Consider the following 18,184-nt stretch of genomic DNA (forward strand, 5'->3'; position numbering starts at 1 on the left):
ACATTCTTTGTCTCCTTTTGTGCTAGAACGAAATTAGCCTTGCACACACCATAGCTAGCTCTTTTGTCTCTCATTTTTTGTAACCTTATTTGACCTAGTTTCTAGAAGCTAGGGTTAGGTTTTTGTAGAGACATCCTTAGGTATCTTTTATTTGCTTAGAGGCCCCTAAACTCTTCTATATAAGGGGTGCTCCTAGACATGTAAAAGGGTTGAACATTTTGAAGTAAAAACACTCTTGTGTCTCAACCATTTGTGAGAGTTTCCTCCCTTGGGAGTGAATACTTTTAAGCCTTATCTTGCATAGCAAGTGGCGGCACACATCCACTCATCTTCAAGGTTGCCATGGCTTCTAGCCTAGCCTTGTAGTGGCGTGCTTCTCACATTTTTACCATTTCTTTCCTTTCCATTTTATGTTTTCTTCTTCCTTTAATTGTTCTTGGTTTTCTATGGTTTATGTGCTTTCCATTTCCTTTTTGTTTTGAATCAATCCATCATCTTCTTCTCTTGAGCTTTGTGAAAGGAGCCTTCACATCTAGATAGCTTGCTATCTTAATGTCCAGTGGGGATTTCGCTTAGCTTTCGTAATCAACTCACACCATATTCAATAATCTTAAAAAGGAACAAGATAATCCTTCATCAGTAATTGTCATAATATATTAATGTACTAACTTGAGAACATGATTGTCATTGTATTTGTCACATTTATTGCACTTGAAAGCACTTACTTGATTAGTTTTTTTGTTACAGTGCGTGCATGCAAAATAACTCCAACCATTATCACCTAAATTAAATTTAATTGTAGTACCCACAGTAACACAAGTCATCTCCTATTAAAATAAGCCAATAGAAAAGTCAGAATAATCTTAATTATTTGAAATCATGTATCATAATTAATATGTACTTCATACACACCTATTTTATGGCATTGATCTCTGAGATACTTTTCACTGTCGCTTTAAACATAAATCTTTCTTGTTTGCTATACTGGGAAGATGTAGGCATTTGAGTTTGATGCTGACTTTGACTAATCTCGAACAAAGGCATTCTACCAAATATCATACAAATAATTATACATTAACATATATATATATATATATATATATATATATATATATATATATATATATATATAATTATCACCTTTCATTATGTTAATTTGACCCATGTACAATAAATATAAATATAAGAATAAAAATTCACACATACTCTATATATTTCTCCTTGAATTCCCTTATCTCTGGTATATCATCATCCGTAAACAACTTAGACCCATGCCATGAGTTAGATATTGAAACAGACCATGTTCCTAAACATATGTTATAATTCAATAATTATTTAAGTAATTGAAACATTGTTCATATATAAGTGAATGAAACATTGAATTACCTGATGGTGCTTTGATCTTTGCTTGAGTCAAAATGACTATTGTTGTATCAGAATTTTGTTTTTCGTTCCAATGGCTTAAAAATTTGGTTGCATAGTTATCCCATAGGGTGCATCCAATTACACTACCACTACAAATTCATGAAGTAAACCACATTAAATAATTATTGTTGCAACTCCAATTTCTGAAAAACCTAATATTAATTACCTTAGATCCATGACATTAAAGAACACACAGTTTGAGTCGAGTCTATTTTTAACATTGTCCACAGCCCCAATTATATCTTAGAATCATGACACCAAACTCATTAGTTAGCATAACATAATCATGTTTAGAGTAATGGGTAATAAGTAGAGAAATATAATATAGGCTTACCAATCAAGATATCAGTAGTAGAGTAGGTTCCATCTACAATTTCCTTTATACTTTTGAAATTGTACACTCTGATAGGCACATTTGCAATTTTTGCGGCTTAATAACTGTTGCACCAATGAACATTAATTTATAGGGGTGTTCACACACTCTATATTGTCATTGGTTCTTTAGGATTTTGAAATTGTGCATAACATAAGTTTGACCCTCGATCAATTTATCCTCCCACAGCCCTACATCTTCCTTCTTAACAAAAGCAGGTATGACATTACCCTACATGCATCATAGTAGTGATTGTGAATAATACATAATACATAAATAATATCAGTATTATTACTATTATTTCAATTTTGACACAAGATTATACTTTAATTACTTACAATTTTATTATTTGGATTGTAGTATTTAGATACACATTTAACTTTTATATACTACGAGATTATATTTTATTTACTTGCATTTTTATTTACTTTGTTGTTGGTTTGTCTTTACATCTGAGTAATTAGTTGAATCCAAAAAAGTAGTTACTAAAATTAGTAAAATAATAAAACTAAAATGTAGTTTTTTTATTATAAATAATCATTTAAATTTAAAAAATAAGAATTAGTATTAGTATTAATAATAACATAATAATAATAATTATTATTATTTTTATTTTAAATAATATTAGTGTTATTATTATTATATTAATATCAATCTTAGTGTTATTATTTGAATTGTAGTATTTAGATACACATTTTATTTTTATCTATTAGGATTATATATTAATTACTTGCATTTTTATTTGTTTTGTTATTGATTTATCTTTACATCCGAGTAATTAGTTGAATTAGAAAAATTAGTTACTAAAATTAGTAAAATAATAGAACTAAAGACAAATTTTTTTATTATCAATAACCATCTAAATGCAAAAAATAATAATTAAGAGAATATAATTGGAAAAACAAAATAGGAGACCATGTATTTTTATCAATACAGGATATTATTATTTTAGTTAGACACCCATTTTATTTATATTTACTACATAATCATGTTCCAACTACTTGCACTTTTTTTGTTCCTTTTTTTGTTGATTTATCATTACATCGGATTAATTAATTAAAAAAAATAGTTATTACTATTATTATATATTATTATTATTATTATGATTAAAGAAGTAATTAGAAAAATTATTAACTATAATATACGAAAATTAATACTTAAATTAGTAGTGAAATTATTAGTATTAGTACTATTATTATTATTTACGGTTATTAGTACTATAATTATCATAAATAATATTAGTATTATTAATATTATTTCTATTTTGACACAAGATTATATTTTTATTATTTGGATTGTAGTATTTAGATACACATCTTATTTTATATACTACGAGATTATATTTTAATTACTTGCATTGTTATTTGCTTTGTTGTTGGTTTGTTTTACATTTGAGTAATTAGTTGAATCCAAAAAAGTAGTTACTAAAATTAGTAAAATAATAAAACTAAAATATAGTTTTTTTATTATAAATAATCATTTAAATTTAAAAAATAATAATTAGCATTAGTATTAATATTAATATAATAATAATAATTATTATTATTATTTGTATTTTTATTTTAAATAATATTAGTGTTATTATTATCATATTAATATCAATCTTAGTGTTATTATTTGAATTATAGTATTTAGATACACATCTTACTTTTATCTATTATGGATTATATATTAATTACTTGCATTTTTATTTGTTTTGTTGTTGATTTATCTTTACATCTGAGTAATTAGTTGAATTAAAAAAAGTAGTTACTAAAATTAGTAAAATAATAGAACTAAAGACTAATTTTTTTTATTATCAATAATAATTTAAATTTAAAACATAATAATTAACAGGATATAATTGTAAAAACAAAATAGGAGACCATGTATCTTTATATATGTACTTGTGTATTATTATTATTATTTTTATTTTTATCAATACGGGATATTATTATTATAGTTAGATACCCATTTTATTGATATTTACCACATGATCATGTTCCAATTACTTGCATTTTTTTTATTCCGTTTGTTGTTGATTTATCATTACATCGAAGCAATTAATTCAAAAAAATAGTTACTATTATTATTATTATTATTATTATTATTATTATTATGAGTAAAGAAGTAATTAGAAAAATTATTAACTATAATATACAAAAATTAATACTTAAATTAGGAGTGAAATTATTAGTATTACTATTAGTATTATTACTATTATATTTTGTTATTGTAAAAATTATTAACATTAGTAGTAATAGTAAAATTATTACAATATTATTATTGTTATTATTATTATTTAAATTGTTTACACCGTTTGACACACTTTTACTTCAATATTAACTTAAATATTATCATAAAATGCATTTAAAATGTCAAATAAACTTAAAAAAATTTGGTAAAAAGGACTAAATCCACACATTTCTAAAGATGAAGGACTAAATTGGTATCAAGTTTCGAAGAGGGACTAATTCCAAAATTCACTGAAACTTGAGGGATCAAAAACATATTTAACCCAATAATTATTGACGTAGACAAACAATGAACAAATCAAATATAGCATTTTAAAAACTAATATATACGCTTAACCACCTCTACAGTAATTTCTTTTAAATAATTGGTCAGTCATAAGTAATTAGGACTTTCTTGTAGTACAATATTTCAATTAGAAAACTTAAAATGTTATCAAATTTAATAAAATAATAATTTGTTCTATTTTTAATTTAAAATGCTTTTTTAAATATGTATTTATGGTTGAATATTTCTCAATGTTTCTATATATTTATATTTTTTATTTTTTAGACAATGATAATTTTACTAATATTTCATTATCTTATTTTTTTTATTATATTATATTTCAATTATGAAACTAAAAAAATTTATCAAAACAATTAAAAAAGATACTTTTTCTTTATTTTGAATTTAAAATACTTTGAAAATGCTTTTGTATTTTTTAATTTTTTCTCATTTTTAAATTTTCTATTTTTTTAATATTTCTCCCTTAAGATTTTTAGAAAACTTGATGTTATTAATATTTTTTCTTATCTTCTTTCTATATCACAAGATTTCAATTAAAACAATTTAAATTTTAATCTAATAAAATAAAATAAATAACTTTTTATTTTTATTTTTTAGTTTAAAATATTTTTAAAATATTTATCTATTTTTAAATATTAGTTATTTCTATTTTTTAAATTTTAGAAAATGATACTACATTAATATTTTTTTAACTGTTTTTGTTCTATAGCACAGGATTTCAATTAAAAATCATTTAAAACTTATCAAATTATGTTATTAGTGCTTCAAGAAATCTTCCGAACTTCATTCAGGTGGTGGAGGTTGGGGATGAGGACCATACATCGGGGCACCGGCAGCATTCTCCCCTAACTGGCAGAGAGCATCCATATGTTGCTTCTGGGCAGCCTCAGCAGCCTGTCTCGCAGCCTCCATCTGTTACATCACCAGGTGTTGCTGCTCAAGGGAGGCCTCTTGGCGTTGCATAGCCGCCTCATGCTGTTGCAACATGGCGTTGCTCTGTTGCGTCAAAGCTGCAGCCATAGCCTCGATCGCCTTAGCCAGATCTTGCCCATCGCCTTGTGAGGGTGGAGGAGGAGCTATACGAGGGGGTGCCATAACACTGGACACACAAAAAAAAACCATTAGAAACTTAGTTAGGCTAGAAACTCATCTAAACACGACAAAAAGGGCACAACGAAAGCTAAGCAAACACATAGCCCACAGAAACTAAGGAACGAAGGCTCTGATACCATAAAAATGTGACATCCCATTTAAATAGATTAATCTACTAAATAAAACATCTCATATTTATAATAACGAAGAGCAAAGCTAACAGATGAAAAACCATAATCAAGGAATGCGCTTTTACAATCATCCATAGGAGTACTTTAAAGGAATCCTAGGCATACAACCATGCCATAACCAAAACAGAATCTAAAGATTCAACAGTTATGCAAAAGAAAGGCTCCTAGAGCAAGGAATTACAAAGGCACTAGGGCCATAGAACTGCTTCTGAGGGCCACAACAACAGACCCACTAAGATGCACCGCTACCACCATCAAGCCAACCTCCAGAAGTATTTCCATCTGCTCCCACCATAAGGTGATCATCGCAAAAGAGAAATCAAAAAAAGGGCACCCACAAAAAGGAAAGGGTAAGCTTATTATGAAATAACTTTGACATACTACAACAAGCAAGAATTTAAAACAATCCCAAACGTGCAACACAGAAGGTACAAATCATGTTATAACAAGCAAACAGGACACTATGACTCAATTATCCGGATACATATACTAAGATCGGATTCACTGGACGCTTGCACTTATGGTGGCCTCTACTGCTCTACAGAGCCATTGCCAATGGGTTTCACCCTACCACACACAAGGTTAGCCTTTAAGCGTTTAAGGCCATTATCCTGCCAGAGACTAGGGTCTCCCGCTACTTTCACCACTTGGGTCAGTTTGTTCTACAAATTTCATGTCTCTTATACCATAACTGATGAAGGATTGACCCACACCAAGGATGGAGGCACATGCTTAAGAAGACTAAGCATGTTTAGAAAGGAAGTTCACTAATCCTTCATCCCTTTCATTTGTGTTTGTTATTTTTGATTCCCAAAGTTGACTTAGTTGAATCAACTTTAGTTGACTTGTTGACCTTTGACTAGGTTTGACTTGTTGACTATAGTTGACTTGACTTAAGCCAACATGCTAATTTATGTTTATTTGCTTTGTAGGTTAATTAGGAGTAAGAAAGCAATGCAAGGTGGCGCATGGTGATTGGGGAGCATAAATGATGTGGAGGAGAGAGTAAAGCAAAGGCATAAAGCATAAAGTAAAAGGCATGAAGCAAGTGTATCTATGTACCTTTGGTCTCCTTTATTTTTAGCACACTTTGGCCACTTTTTGGAGACATATGAGACACATTATTTATCTCCTTTTGTGCTAGAACGAAATTAGCCTTGCACACACCATAGTTAGGTCTTTTGTCTCTCATTTTTGTAACCTTATTTGACCTAGTTTCTAGAAGCTAGGGTAGGTTTTTGTAGAGACATCCTTAGGTATCTTTTATTTGCTTAGAGGCCCCTAAATTCTTCTATATAAGGGGTCCTCCTAGACATGTAAAAGGGTTGAACATTTTAAAGTAAAAACACTCTTGTGTCTCAACCATTTGTGAGAGTTTCCTCCCTTGGGAGTGAATACTCTTAAGCTTTATCTTGCATAGCAAGTGGTGGCACACATCCACTCATCTTCAAGGTTGCCATGTCTTCTAGCCTAGCCTTGTAGTGGCGTGCTTCTCACATTTTTACCATTTCTTTCCTTTCCATTTTATGTGTTCTTCTTCCTTTAATTATTCTTGGTTTTCTATGGTTTATGTGCTTTCCATTTCCTTTTTGTTTTGAATCAATCCATCATCTTCTTCTCTTGAGCTTTGTGAAATGAACCTTCACATCTAGATAGCTTGCTATCTTAATGTCCAGTGAGGATTTCACTTAGCTTTCTTAATCAACTCACACCATATTCAATAATCTTAAAAAGGAACAAGATAATCCTTCATCAATAACCACCACCTTTATTTCATACATCCAATTCTCATGCCACATTTCCACCATCCAACAATTTCAAGCCATACCTTAATCCAATCATGCCACTTTCATTTCATACAACTTCAATAACACATGCATACTCATAATAACATTCAACCACAACAGTAATAGGGAATAAAAGTGAAATTCACACTGTTCTCGCTTAGGCTAAACGCCTTCGCCTAGGTGACCTCAATGATCTCACCTAAGCTAGGCATTCTCGCCTGAGCGAGACTTGAAACAGAAGCATTGTGAGCACTCTGCGAATCCTCACCTAAGCGAACCCACCTAGCTTGGGCGAGACCGTCCTTCGCCCAAAACGCAGATCCCTCGCCTAGACGAGAATGCGAGCACAATACATCAGGTTTTCCTCGAGAACTCGTTTGGACGAGTCACTCTTGCCCGAATGAGATGATGCGTCGCTCAAAGCAGGAGCCCTCCGCTTGAGCGAGACACTCGAGCAGAACCTGGGCAAGTCTCAGACACTCACGCCTAGGAGAGACGAACTCGTTTAGGCGAGAATGACAGTACTCGCCACTGTTTCACGCATGTAGCAGGAACACACACTCAAGAGAACATACAAAATGCAAGCAAGACAGTTTTCATACCATCCAAAACATCATTCAGCATCTAAAAGCATTCAACAAACCAAAAACAAGGAGAAATACTTTAAATAGTTAAAATACTAGCTTCCCTTACCTTTTTAGGTGCAAGAGAAGGGAGCAGTAACACAAAGAATGTAACCCAGGCACAATAGCTCCACGAGCTAAGATAGTGAGTGAGCTAAAACAGAAACCCCAAGACCCAAAACGAGTATAAGAAGATGAACTCTATCGCAACTAAAGCACCTAACTAGAAAGGGAAAGGAAGGCTATGGCAGCCTTGAGGAGTAACTTACTTGGAGACAGAACAGTTGTATCTAGCTCGAAGATGAAACAATCTATGTGCCCTAGCAAAGCTCTATCTGGAGTCTTGGGGGTTTGAGAGAGGGAGAAAACTTCTGAAAAAGGAGACAAGTGGAACTGTGAGTAGCTGGAAGGGGTATTGGGGTCCCTTTTTGGGCTGGCCTTGGGCCTACGAAAAGACCAGGCCCAATCAAAAATATAAGCTGGAAAAAGGGGGCTCACAATCTCCCTAACAACAAAATTTTTCGTCCCCTAAAAATAAGACTTACCAGAAAAGATGTGGGTATGAACTCCTCATGTCCTCCTCTAGCTCCCAGGTAGAGTCGCCTGTCCTTCGGTCCCAGATGACCTTAACAAGACTGGTGGCTCTTCCCTTCCGCTCTTTAACTTGGCGGTCCTCTATAGCCACTGGTTGTACTTCTACTCAAAGATCTTCCCTGACTTGCAGATCCTCCGCCTCCAACACATGTGACGGGTCAAACACGTACTTTCTCAGTTGGGAGACATGGAAAATTGGGTGGAGATTAGGCAATTGGGGTCGCAATGTTATTTCATAAGCCACAGGTCCTATCCTTCTCAAGATCTGATAAGGACCCAAGAACTTAGGAGACAGCTTCCTTGAGCGGATAGCCATCCCCACACCAGTGGTTCGTGTCACCCTTAAGAACACATGTTCTCCAGCCTCAAACTCTCAGGGTCTTCTCCTCCGATCTGCATATGCTTTCTGTCGACTTTGAGATGCTTGCAACTTGTCTCTCACTAACTGCACCTTCTTCGTGGTCTGTTGCAACAACTCAGGTCCCATAAAAACCGATTCACCATCCTGGTACCAACATAAGGGAATCCTACACCTCCTCCCATATAAAGCTTCATAAGGTGCCATCCCTATACTCGCTTGGTAACTATTGTTATAAGTGAACTCCACCAGCGGTAACACCTCATCCCAACTGCCAAGGAGGTCCAAGATACACGTCCTCAACAAGCCCTCCAAGGACTGAATCACCCTCTCTGATTGGCCATCCGTTTGAGGATGATAGGCAGAACTCATCCTCAGCCTGCTACCCATAGCCTCTTGTAGCGTCTGCCAGAACCTCGAAGTGAACCGGGGGTCTTTGTTAGACACTATGCTACTAGGCACCCCATGAAGTCTCACTATCTCTCGGATGTAGAGCTAGGCCAATTTAGCCATAGACATTCTAAGTTTTAGCTCCAAAAATTGAGCACTCTTCGTCAACCGGTCCACCACCACCCATATAGCATTATGTCCTCTCATGGTGCAAGGCAAGTGGGTAACAAAATCCATAACTATGCTATCCCACTTCCACACCGGAATATCCAAGGGCTGGAGCGTTCCACCAGGTTTCTGATGCTCCACCTTAGCCTTTTGACAAGTCAAACAAGCCAATACGAACTGTGCAACTTCCTTTTTCATGCCTTGCCACCAAAAGTTCTCCTTGAGGTCTTGGTACATCTTAGTCATGCCAGGATGTAGACTCAGACGACTCTTGTGTCCCTCCTCAAGAACCAATCTCCTCATCTCAGCATCATCTCGCACACAGACTCTGCCTCTGAACCTCAACACACCATCACTACCCAAGGCAAACTCCTTGGCCTGATCCGATCCCAACAGCTCTTTCACCTTCTGTACACTAACATCCCTTGCTTGCCTTTCCTTGATCAAGCTCAGGAAGTCACTAGATATAACCAAGGTGCTACACCTAATGAATTCCGGCACCAACTCAAATTGTAGCTTCATGTCTCTAAAGCTCTCAAGCAACTCCATCTCTTTTATCATCAAGTGAGCCACATGTACTATCTTCCTACTCAGTGCGTCTGCCACCACATTCACCTTCCCTGGGTGGTAGAGAAGCTCAAAGTCATAGTCCTTCAAGAATTCTATCCACCGCCTTTGCCTCATATTCAACTATTTTTTATTAAAGAGGTACTTCAAGCTCTTGTGATCACTAAACACACGGAACTACGCACCAAATAGGTAGTGCCTACAGATTTTCAAAGCAAAGACCATTGCTGCTAGTTCTAGGTCATGAGTGGGGTAGTTCTTCTCATGAACCTTCAACTGCCTAGAAGCATAGGCCACCACCTTCCTTTCTTGCATCAAGACGCAACCCAGACCCTGATGAAAGGCATCATAGTAAACCACGAAGGGTTTGCTCACATCCAAAATGATCAAAACTGGAGCACTCGTCAACCTCTGCTTAAGCTCTCTGAAGCTCTCTTCACACCTATTAGTCCATGCAAACAGTTGGTCCTTCCTGGTTAGCTATTCAGGGGTGCCACTATCTTGGAGAACCCCTCTATAAACCTCCTGTAGTAGCCAACTAGACCCACGAAACTCCGAATCTCCGTCACTGACTTGGGACACTCCCACTGTACCACAGCCTCCACCTTAGCTGGATCCACAACTATACCCTGAGCTGATATTACGTGCCCCAAGAACTGCACCTCTCTCATCCAAAAGTCACACTTCGATAACTTGGCAAACAACTGCTTCTCCCTCAAGATACCAAGCATTATCCTCAGATGCTCGGCATGCTCCTCATGCGTCCTGGAGTAGATGAGTATGTCATCTATAAAGACCATGACAAACTTATCTAGAAACGGGCAGAAGATCTTGTTCATATAATCCATGAACAAGGCTAGAACATTGGTCACACCAAACGGCATAACCACATACTCGTAGTGCCCATACCTAGATCTAAAAGTAGTCTTCTCCACATCCTCTGCTTTCACCAGAATCTGGTGATAACCCAACCGAAGGTCAATCTTGGAGAACACCGACGCCCCATGTAGTTGATCCATCAAATCATATTCTTGGCAAGTGATACTTATTTTTGATAGTCAGCTTATATAGTTGCCTGTAATCCACACACAATCTCGAGCCGCCATCTTTCTTCTTTACCAACAAAACTGGCGCTCCCCACGGCGACACACTTGGCCGTATAAACTACTTCTCAAGCAATTCCTCTATTTGCTTCTTTAGCTCCGCCAACTCTGCAAGAGCCATCCGATAAGGGGCTATCGACATGGGGCCCGCTCCTGGTACCAAGTCTATGGAGAACTCGACCTCTCTCTTTGGAGGTAAACCTGGTACCTCTTCAAGGAACACATCTTCAAATTCCTTGACCACCGATATCACTGTTATCCTTTCTTCCTTCTCAACCTCCATCCTCGCAAAGATCATATAGCATTGTGCATTGTCTTGGATTTCCTTCATAACCCCATGGGAAGACAACAACTTAGGCTCCTCTGAGTTGGAGAACAACAACTTCTTCTTTCTGCAGTCGATGAGAATGCGATTGGCGAAGAGCCAATCCATCCCCAAGATCACATTTAGCCGTTACAGAGGGAGGCATATAAGATTGACTTTGTATACGCGTCCCTCTACCTCAACTTTACATCTAGCACACACAGTAGAAGTCCTAACCAACCCAGATGTCGGAGTATATACCACGAGATCAAACTGTAGTTCACACACTGGCAGACCCAACTCCCGCACACACGACTCTAACACAAAAGAGTGTGTCGCTCCAGAATCAAAAAGAACACAACAAGCCTTGCCAGACATCACACAACAACCAATGACGAGGTTACCTACACCCGTTGCCTCTGACCCAATCATCGCATAAACCATGCCTGTAGCTTGAGGCCTGCCGCCTCCCTTCCTTTGCTGAGTCTGGCTCGGAGTTTGTGATGGAGGTCGTGCCACTGCCCTCCTCAAAGTAGGACAATCCCTGCCAAAGTGACCCTCCATGCCATAATGGTTGCACTTGCGGAACCCGGATAGTTGCGGGCAAAAACTCTTCACATGCGGTCCTCCGCAATGATGGCACTGGATCCTGCTGGGTGGGGAAGAAAAGCCTATAGACTCCCGTGGCTGTGGATGGGGCCTGGAATAAGGCTTCTTCTTCTCTTCAACTCTTGGCCTGGACTCAGATGGTCTGATAACCCTCTGTTGTGGCTGCTGCTGGGCCTCGACCTCCATTTTAATTCTCTCCATAACCCTGGCCTTTTCCACCAAGGCAGCGAAGTCTTTGATGGAAAGTGGAGCTGCCATCAAGCAAATGTCTCCTCGGAGACCATTCTCAAACTTCCTACAGTGCCACTCCTCATCGAGCGGCATGGTATAGAAGCGTCCCAAATGCTTGAACCTTTCCGCATACTCTGCTACAGACTTGTTTCCTTGCGTCAACTGGAGGAATTCCACCTCCTTTGCGTATCTCACGTTGTATGGGAAGTACTCAGATAAAAACCTCCTATTGAAGGCCTCCTAGATGATCTCCTCCTGCCTTTCTTCCATAACCAGCCTCATGCTGGGCCACCAATGCTTAGCCTCTCCTATGAGCATGTAGAGAATGAAAGCAAGCCTGCTCTCATTGGGGCATCTCTTAGCATCGAAGATGCGCTCCATATCCTTCATTCGTTGGTCCGCCTGGTCGAGACTTGTCTTGCCATCAAACTTGGCGGGTTGGTACTTCAAGAAATCTTCCAAACTCCATTCAGGGGGTGGAGGTTGGGGATGAGGACCATACATCGGGGCACCGGCAGCATTCTCCCCTAACTGGCGGAGAGCATCCATATGTTGCCTCTAGGTAGCCTCAGCAGCCTGTCTCGCAACCGCCATCTGCTACATCACCAGGTGTTGCTGCTCAAGGGAGGCCTCTTGGCGTTGCATAGCCGCCTCATGCTGTTGCAACATGGCATTGCTCTATTGTGTCAAGGTTGCAGCCATAGCCTCGATCGCCCTAGCCAGATCTTGCCCATCGCCTTGTGGGGGTGGAGGAGGAGCTATACGAGCGGGTGTCATAACACTGGACACACAGAAAGAACCATTAGAAACTTGGTTAGGCTAGAAACTCATCTGAACACGACAAGAAGGGCACAACGAAAGCTAAGCAAACACATAGCCCATAGAAACTAAGGAACGAAGGCTCTGATACCATAAAAATGTGACATCCCATTTAAATAGATTAATCTACTAAATAAAACATTTCATATTTATAATAACGAAGAGCAAAGCTAACAGGTGAAAAACCATAATCAAGGAATGCGCTTTTACAGTCATCCATAAGAGTACTTGAAAGGAATCCTAGGCATACAACCATGCCATAACCAAAACAGAATCTAAAGATTCAATAGTTATGCAAATGAAAGGCTCCTAGAGCAAGGAATTACAAAGGCACTAGGGCCATAGAACTGCTTCCAAGGGCCACAACAATAGACTCACTAAGCTGCACCGCTACGACCATCAGGCCTACCTCCAGAAGTATTTCCATCTACTCCCACCATAAGGTGATCATCACAAAAGAGAAATCAAAACAAGGGCACCCACAAAAAGGAAAGGGTAAGCTTATTATGAAATAACTTTGACATACTACAGTAGGCAAGAATTTAAAGCAATCCCAAACAGGCAACATAGAGGGTATAAATCATGTTATAGCAAGCAAAGAGGACACTATGACTCAATTATCCGGATACATATACTAAGATCGGATTCACTAGACGTTTGCACTTGTGGTGGCCTCTACTGCTCTGCAGAGCCATTGCCAATGGGTTTCACCTTACCACACACAAGGTTAGCCTTTAAGCGTCTCAGGCCATTATCCTGCCAGAGACTAGGGCCTCCCGCTACTCTCACCACTTGGGTCAGTTTGCTCTACATGAGACTCACTGACCCTATAGAGTTTCGAGATGCGGTCCTTACTTGAATCCATATCTTAATATATATACACTACACACCACCATGACATCTCCCCACGAGACTCATGGAATTATGCCTATCACATACAAATTTCATGTCTTTTATACCATAACCACCACCTTTATTTCATACATCCAATTCTCATGCCACATTTCCACCATCCAATAGTTTCAAGCCATACCTTAATCCAATCATGCCACTTTCATTTCATACAACTTCAATAACACATGCATACTCATAATAACATTCAACCACAACAGTAACAGGGAATAAAAGTGAAATTTTGCACTGTTCTCGCTTAGGCTAAACGCCTTTGCCTACGCGACCTCAATGATCTCGCCTAAGCTAGGCATTGTCGCCTGAGCGAGACTTGAAACAGAAGCACTGTGAGCACTCTGCGAATCCTCGCCTAAGCAGACCCACCTCGCCTAGGCGAGACCGCCCTTCGCCCAAAACGCAGATCCCTCACCTGGACAAGAACGCGAGCACAATACATCAGGTTTTCCTCGAGAACTCGCTTGGGCGAGTCACTCTCGCTTGAGCGAGACGATGTGTCGCTCAAAGCAGGATCCCTCCGCCTGAGCGAGACACTCGAGCAGAACCTAGGCGAGTCTCAGACACTCTCGCCTAGGCGAGACGAGCTCGCTTAGGCGAGAATGACAATACTCGCCACTGTTTCATGCATGCAGCAGGAACACACACTCAAGAGAACATACAAAATGCAAGCAAGACAGTTTTCATACCATCCAAAACATCATTCAGCATCTAAAAGCATTCAACAAACCAAAAACAAGGAGAAATACTTTAAATAGTTAAAATACTAGCTTCCCTTACCTTTTTAGGTGTAAAAGAAGGGAGCAGTAACACAAAGAATGTAACCCAGGCACAACAGCTCCACGTGCTAAGATAGTGAGCTGAAACAGAAACCCCAGGACCCAAAACGATTATAAGAAGATGAACTCTAACGCAACTAAAGCACCCAACTAGAAAGGGAAAGGAAGGCTATGGCAGCCTTGCGGAGTAACTTACTTGGAGACAGAACCGTTGTATCTAGCTTGAAGATGAAACAATCTATGTTCCTAGCAGAGCTTTATCTAGAGTCTTGGGGGTTTGAGAGAGGGAGACAACTTCTGAAAAAGGAGACAAGTGGAACTATGAGTAGCTGGAATGGGGTATTGGGATCCCTTTTTGGGCTGGCCTTGGGCCTACGAAAAGACCAGGCCCAATCAAAAATATAAGCTGTAAAAAGGGGCTCACAAATTCTATTATAAGATTTTTAAATTTTCTATTTTTTTTTATATTTCTCCCTTGAGATTTTTAGAAAACTTGATGTTATTAATATTTTTCTTATCTTCTTTCTATATCACAAGATTTCAATTAAAACAATTTAAATTTTTATCCAATAAAATAAAAAAGTAACTTTTTTATTTTTATTTTTTAGTTTAAAATATTTTTAAAATATTTATCTATTTTTAAAAATTTCTCATTTTTGAAATATAATTATACTATAAGCTTTTTAGTTAATTCTATTTTTTAAATTTTAGAAAATGATACTTTAGTCATATTTTATTAACTTTTTTTTTTCTGTAGCACAAGATTTCAATTAAAAATCATTTAAAACTTATCAAATTGTGTTTTTAAGATAAAAGATTTTCTTTTTCTTTCAAGATGCAACAAGTTATTCTTTTAAAGATCTAAAAAGATAAAAGATATAACAAGAACATAAAATTCAATCAATGTAATGCACTAATGTCAAGTAATAAACATTGAAAAATTAAATTAAATGATACATCCAATTTGGTATTTTTCATTTTATTTTATGAATAAGTTTTATATATTATGATTAACAAAACCATTATTATAATAATATTTTTTCTATAATATTTTCTTAATTATCAATAAAATTACAAATTATTTTCAAGTAATAAAAAATAAAAAATAAAATGAAATGATACACCACTTTCTTCTTCTTTTTTAACAATTGAAAAGAATGTGTTATAATCTAAATTACCACAATTGTAAGTACAATTAGGATAAAAAATTATTGACGTAGCGTAACAATGAACAAATCAAATATAGCATTTTAAAAACTAATATATACGCTTAACCACCTCTACATTAATTTCTTTTAAATAATTGGTCAGTCATAAGTAATTAGGACTTTCTTGTAGTACAATATTTCAATTAGAAAACTTAAAATGTTATCAAATTTAATAAAAAATAATAATGTTTTCTATTCTTAATTTAAAATGTTTTTTTAAATATGTATTTATAGTTGAATATTTCTCAATGTTTCTATATATTTATATTTTTTATTTTTTAGACATTGATAATTTTACTAATATTTCATTATCTTATTTTTTTATATATTATATAATTATGAAACTAAAAAAATTTATCAAAACAATTAAAAAAAGATACTTTTTCTTTACTTTGAATTTAAAATACTTTGAAAATACTTTTGTATTGTTTAATTGTTTCTCATTTTTTAATATAATTCTATTATAAGATTTTTAAATTTTCTATTTTTTTAATACTTCTCCCTTAAGATTTTTAGAAAACTTGATGTTATTAATATTTTGTCTTATCTTCTTTCTATATCATAAGATTTCAATTAAAAAAATTTAAATTTTTATCCAGTAAAATAAAAAAAGTAATTCTTTTATTTTTATTTTTAAGTTTAAAATATTTTTAAAATATTTATCTATTTTTAAATATTTCTCGTTTTTGAAATAGAATTATACTATAAGCTTTCTAGTGAATTCTTTTTTTTAAATTTTAGAAAATGTTACTTTAGTCATATTTTATTAACTTTTTTTTTCTATAGCACAAGATTTCAATTAAAAATCATTTAAAACTTATCAAATTGTCTTTTTAAGATAAAAGATTTTCTTTTTCTTTCAAGATATAACAAGTTATTCTTTTAAAGATGTAAAAAAGATAAAAGATATAACTAGAACATAAAATTCAATCAATGTAATGCAATAACGTCAAATAATAAACATTGAAAAATTAAATTAAATGATACATCCAATTTGGTATTTTTCATTTTATTTTATGAATAAGTTTTATATATTATGATTACCACAACCATTATTATAATAATATTTTATACTATAATATTTTATTAATTATCAATAAAATTACAAATTATTTTCAAGTAATAAAAAATAAAAATTTAAATGAAATGATACACCATTGTGTTCTTTTTTAACAGTTGAAAAGAATGTGTTATAATCTAACTTACCACAATTGTAAGTACAATTAGGTTAAAAAATTATTGATGTAGCCTAACAATGAACAAATCAAATATAGCATTTTAAAAACTAATATATACGCTTAACCACCTCTACAGTAATTTCTTTTAAATAATTGGTCAGTCATAAGTAATTAGGACTTTCTTGTAGTACAATATTTCAATTAGAAAACATAAAATGTTATCAAATTTAATAAAAAATAATAATATTTTCTATTTTTAATTTAAAATGCTTTTTAAATATGTATTTATGGTGGATTATTTCTCAATGTTTCTATATATTTATATTTTTTATTTTTTAGACAATGATAATTTTACTAATATTTCATTATCTTATTTTTTGATTTTTTATGTGATATCGCTGTCGTTAGGCGATCAAATTACCACTACTTTAGCAACTTCAGTATTGCAAGTTTGTAGTGAAGAAAATAGTTAGGGTTAAGATAACCCTGAGTCGTCTCACAACGAATACGGAATTGATCTCAAATATTTGATTCTCAAAAATGCAATTTAAAACTAGCAACTATAAAAATAGGGGGGGTTTTGTTATGCAAAGAAAATGACACGGAAGATTGTAAACACAGTAATAGTAAATAGGTCAATTCCACTGCTTTTTCTAAATAAGATTCTTCATTGGTTATCTAGAGATTATTGTTAAATTAATTATTGTTGTTGATTTACAAATCAATCAATGTAAAGACTCAATTCATTTGTTGGCATCCTCACTTTTAATCAAAGTACAGTCTCAATTAAAAGTGAGAATTGTTAGATTGTCCATAGTAAATTCAATCAAAGTACAGTCTCAATAAATTTTACTATGCCTAATCATGTCTATTCCTTTGTTTCTTTACCAAATAGAAAACTTAATTAATCAAAGTAGAGTCTTGACTAATTTTAGTTAAAGTAATTACCTCTAATCAAA

The 18,184-nt window shown here is 34.9% G+C and overlaps 2 protein-coding genes across 2 annotated transcripts; both read right to left on the reverse strand.

The window, feature by feature from the left end:
* Nucleotides 1-11,252: 11,252 nt before the first annotated feature.
* LOC114163544 lies at nucleotides 11,253-11,624 on the reverse strand. The gene has a single exon (XM_028047848.1). The coding sequence runs from the start codon at nucleotides 11,622-11,624 to the stop codon at nucleotides 11,253-11,255; it is 372 nt and encodes a 123-aa protein (XP_027903649.1).
* Nucleotides 11,625-11,645: 21 nt separating this feature from the next.
* LOC114163545 lies at nucleotides 11,646-12,428 on the reverse strand. The gene has a single exon (XM_028047849.1). It carries the CDS (start codon nucleotides 12,426-12,428, stop codon nucleotides 11,646-11,648), a length of 783 nt encoding a protein of 260 aa, XP_027903650.1.
* Nucleotides 12,429-18,184: the final 5,756 nt, after the last annotated feature.

Source organism: Vigna unguiculata, chromosome 9, assembly GCF_004118075.2.
Source record: "Vigna unguiculata cultivar IT97K-499-35 chromosome 9, ASM411807v1, whole genome shotgun sequence".
NCBI classification, from domain to species: domain Eukaryota; kingdom Viridiplantae; phylum Streptophyta; class Magnoliopsida; order Fabales; family Fabaceae; genus Vigna; species Vigna unguiculata.

Coding starts and splice junctions, on each gene's coding strand:
- LOC114163544 (XM_028047848.1), bottom strand. CDS start 11,624: ATGGATTGGCTCTTCGCCAATCGCATTCTCATCGACTGCAGAAAGAAG.
- LOC114163545 (XM_028047849.1), bottom strand. CDS start 12,428: ATGCCGCTCGATGAGGAGTGGCACTGTAGGAAGTTTGAGAATGGTCTC.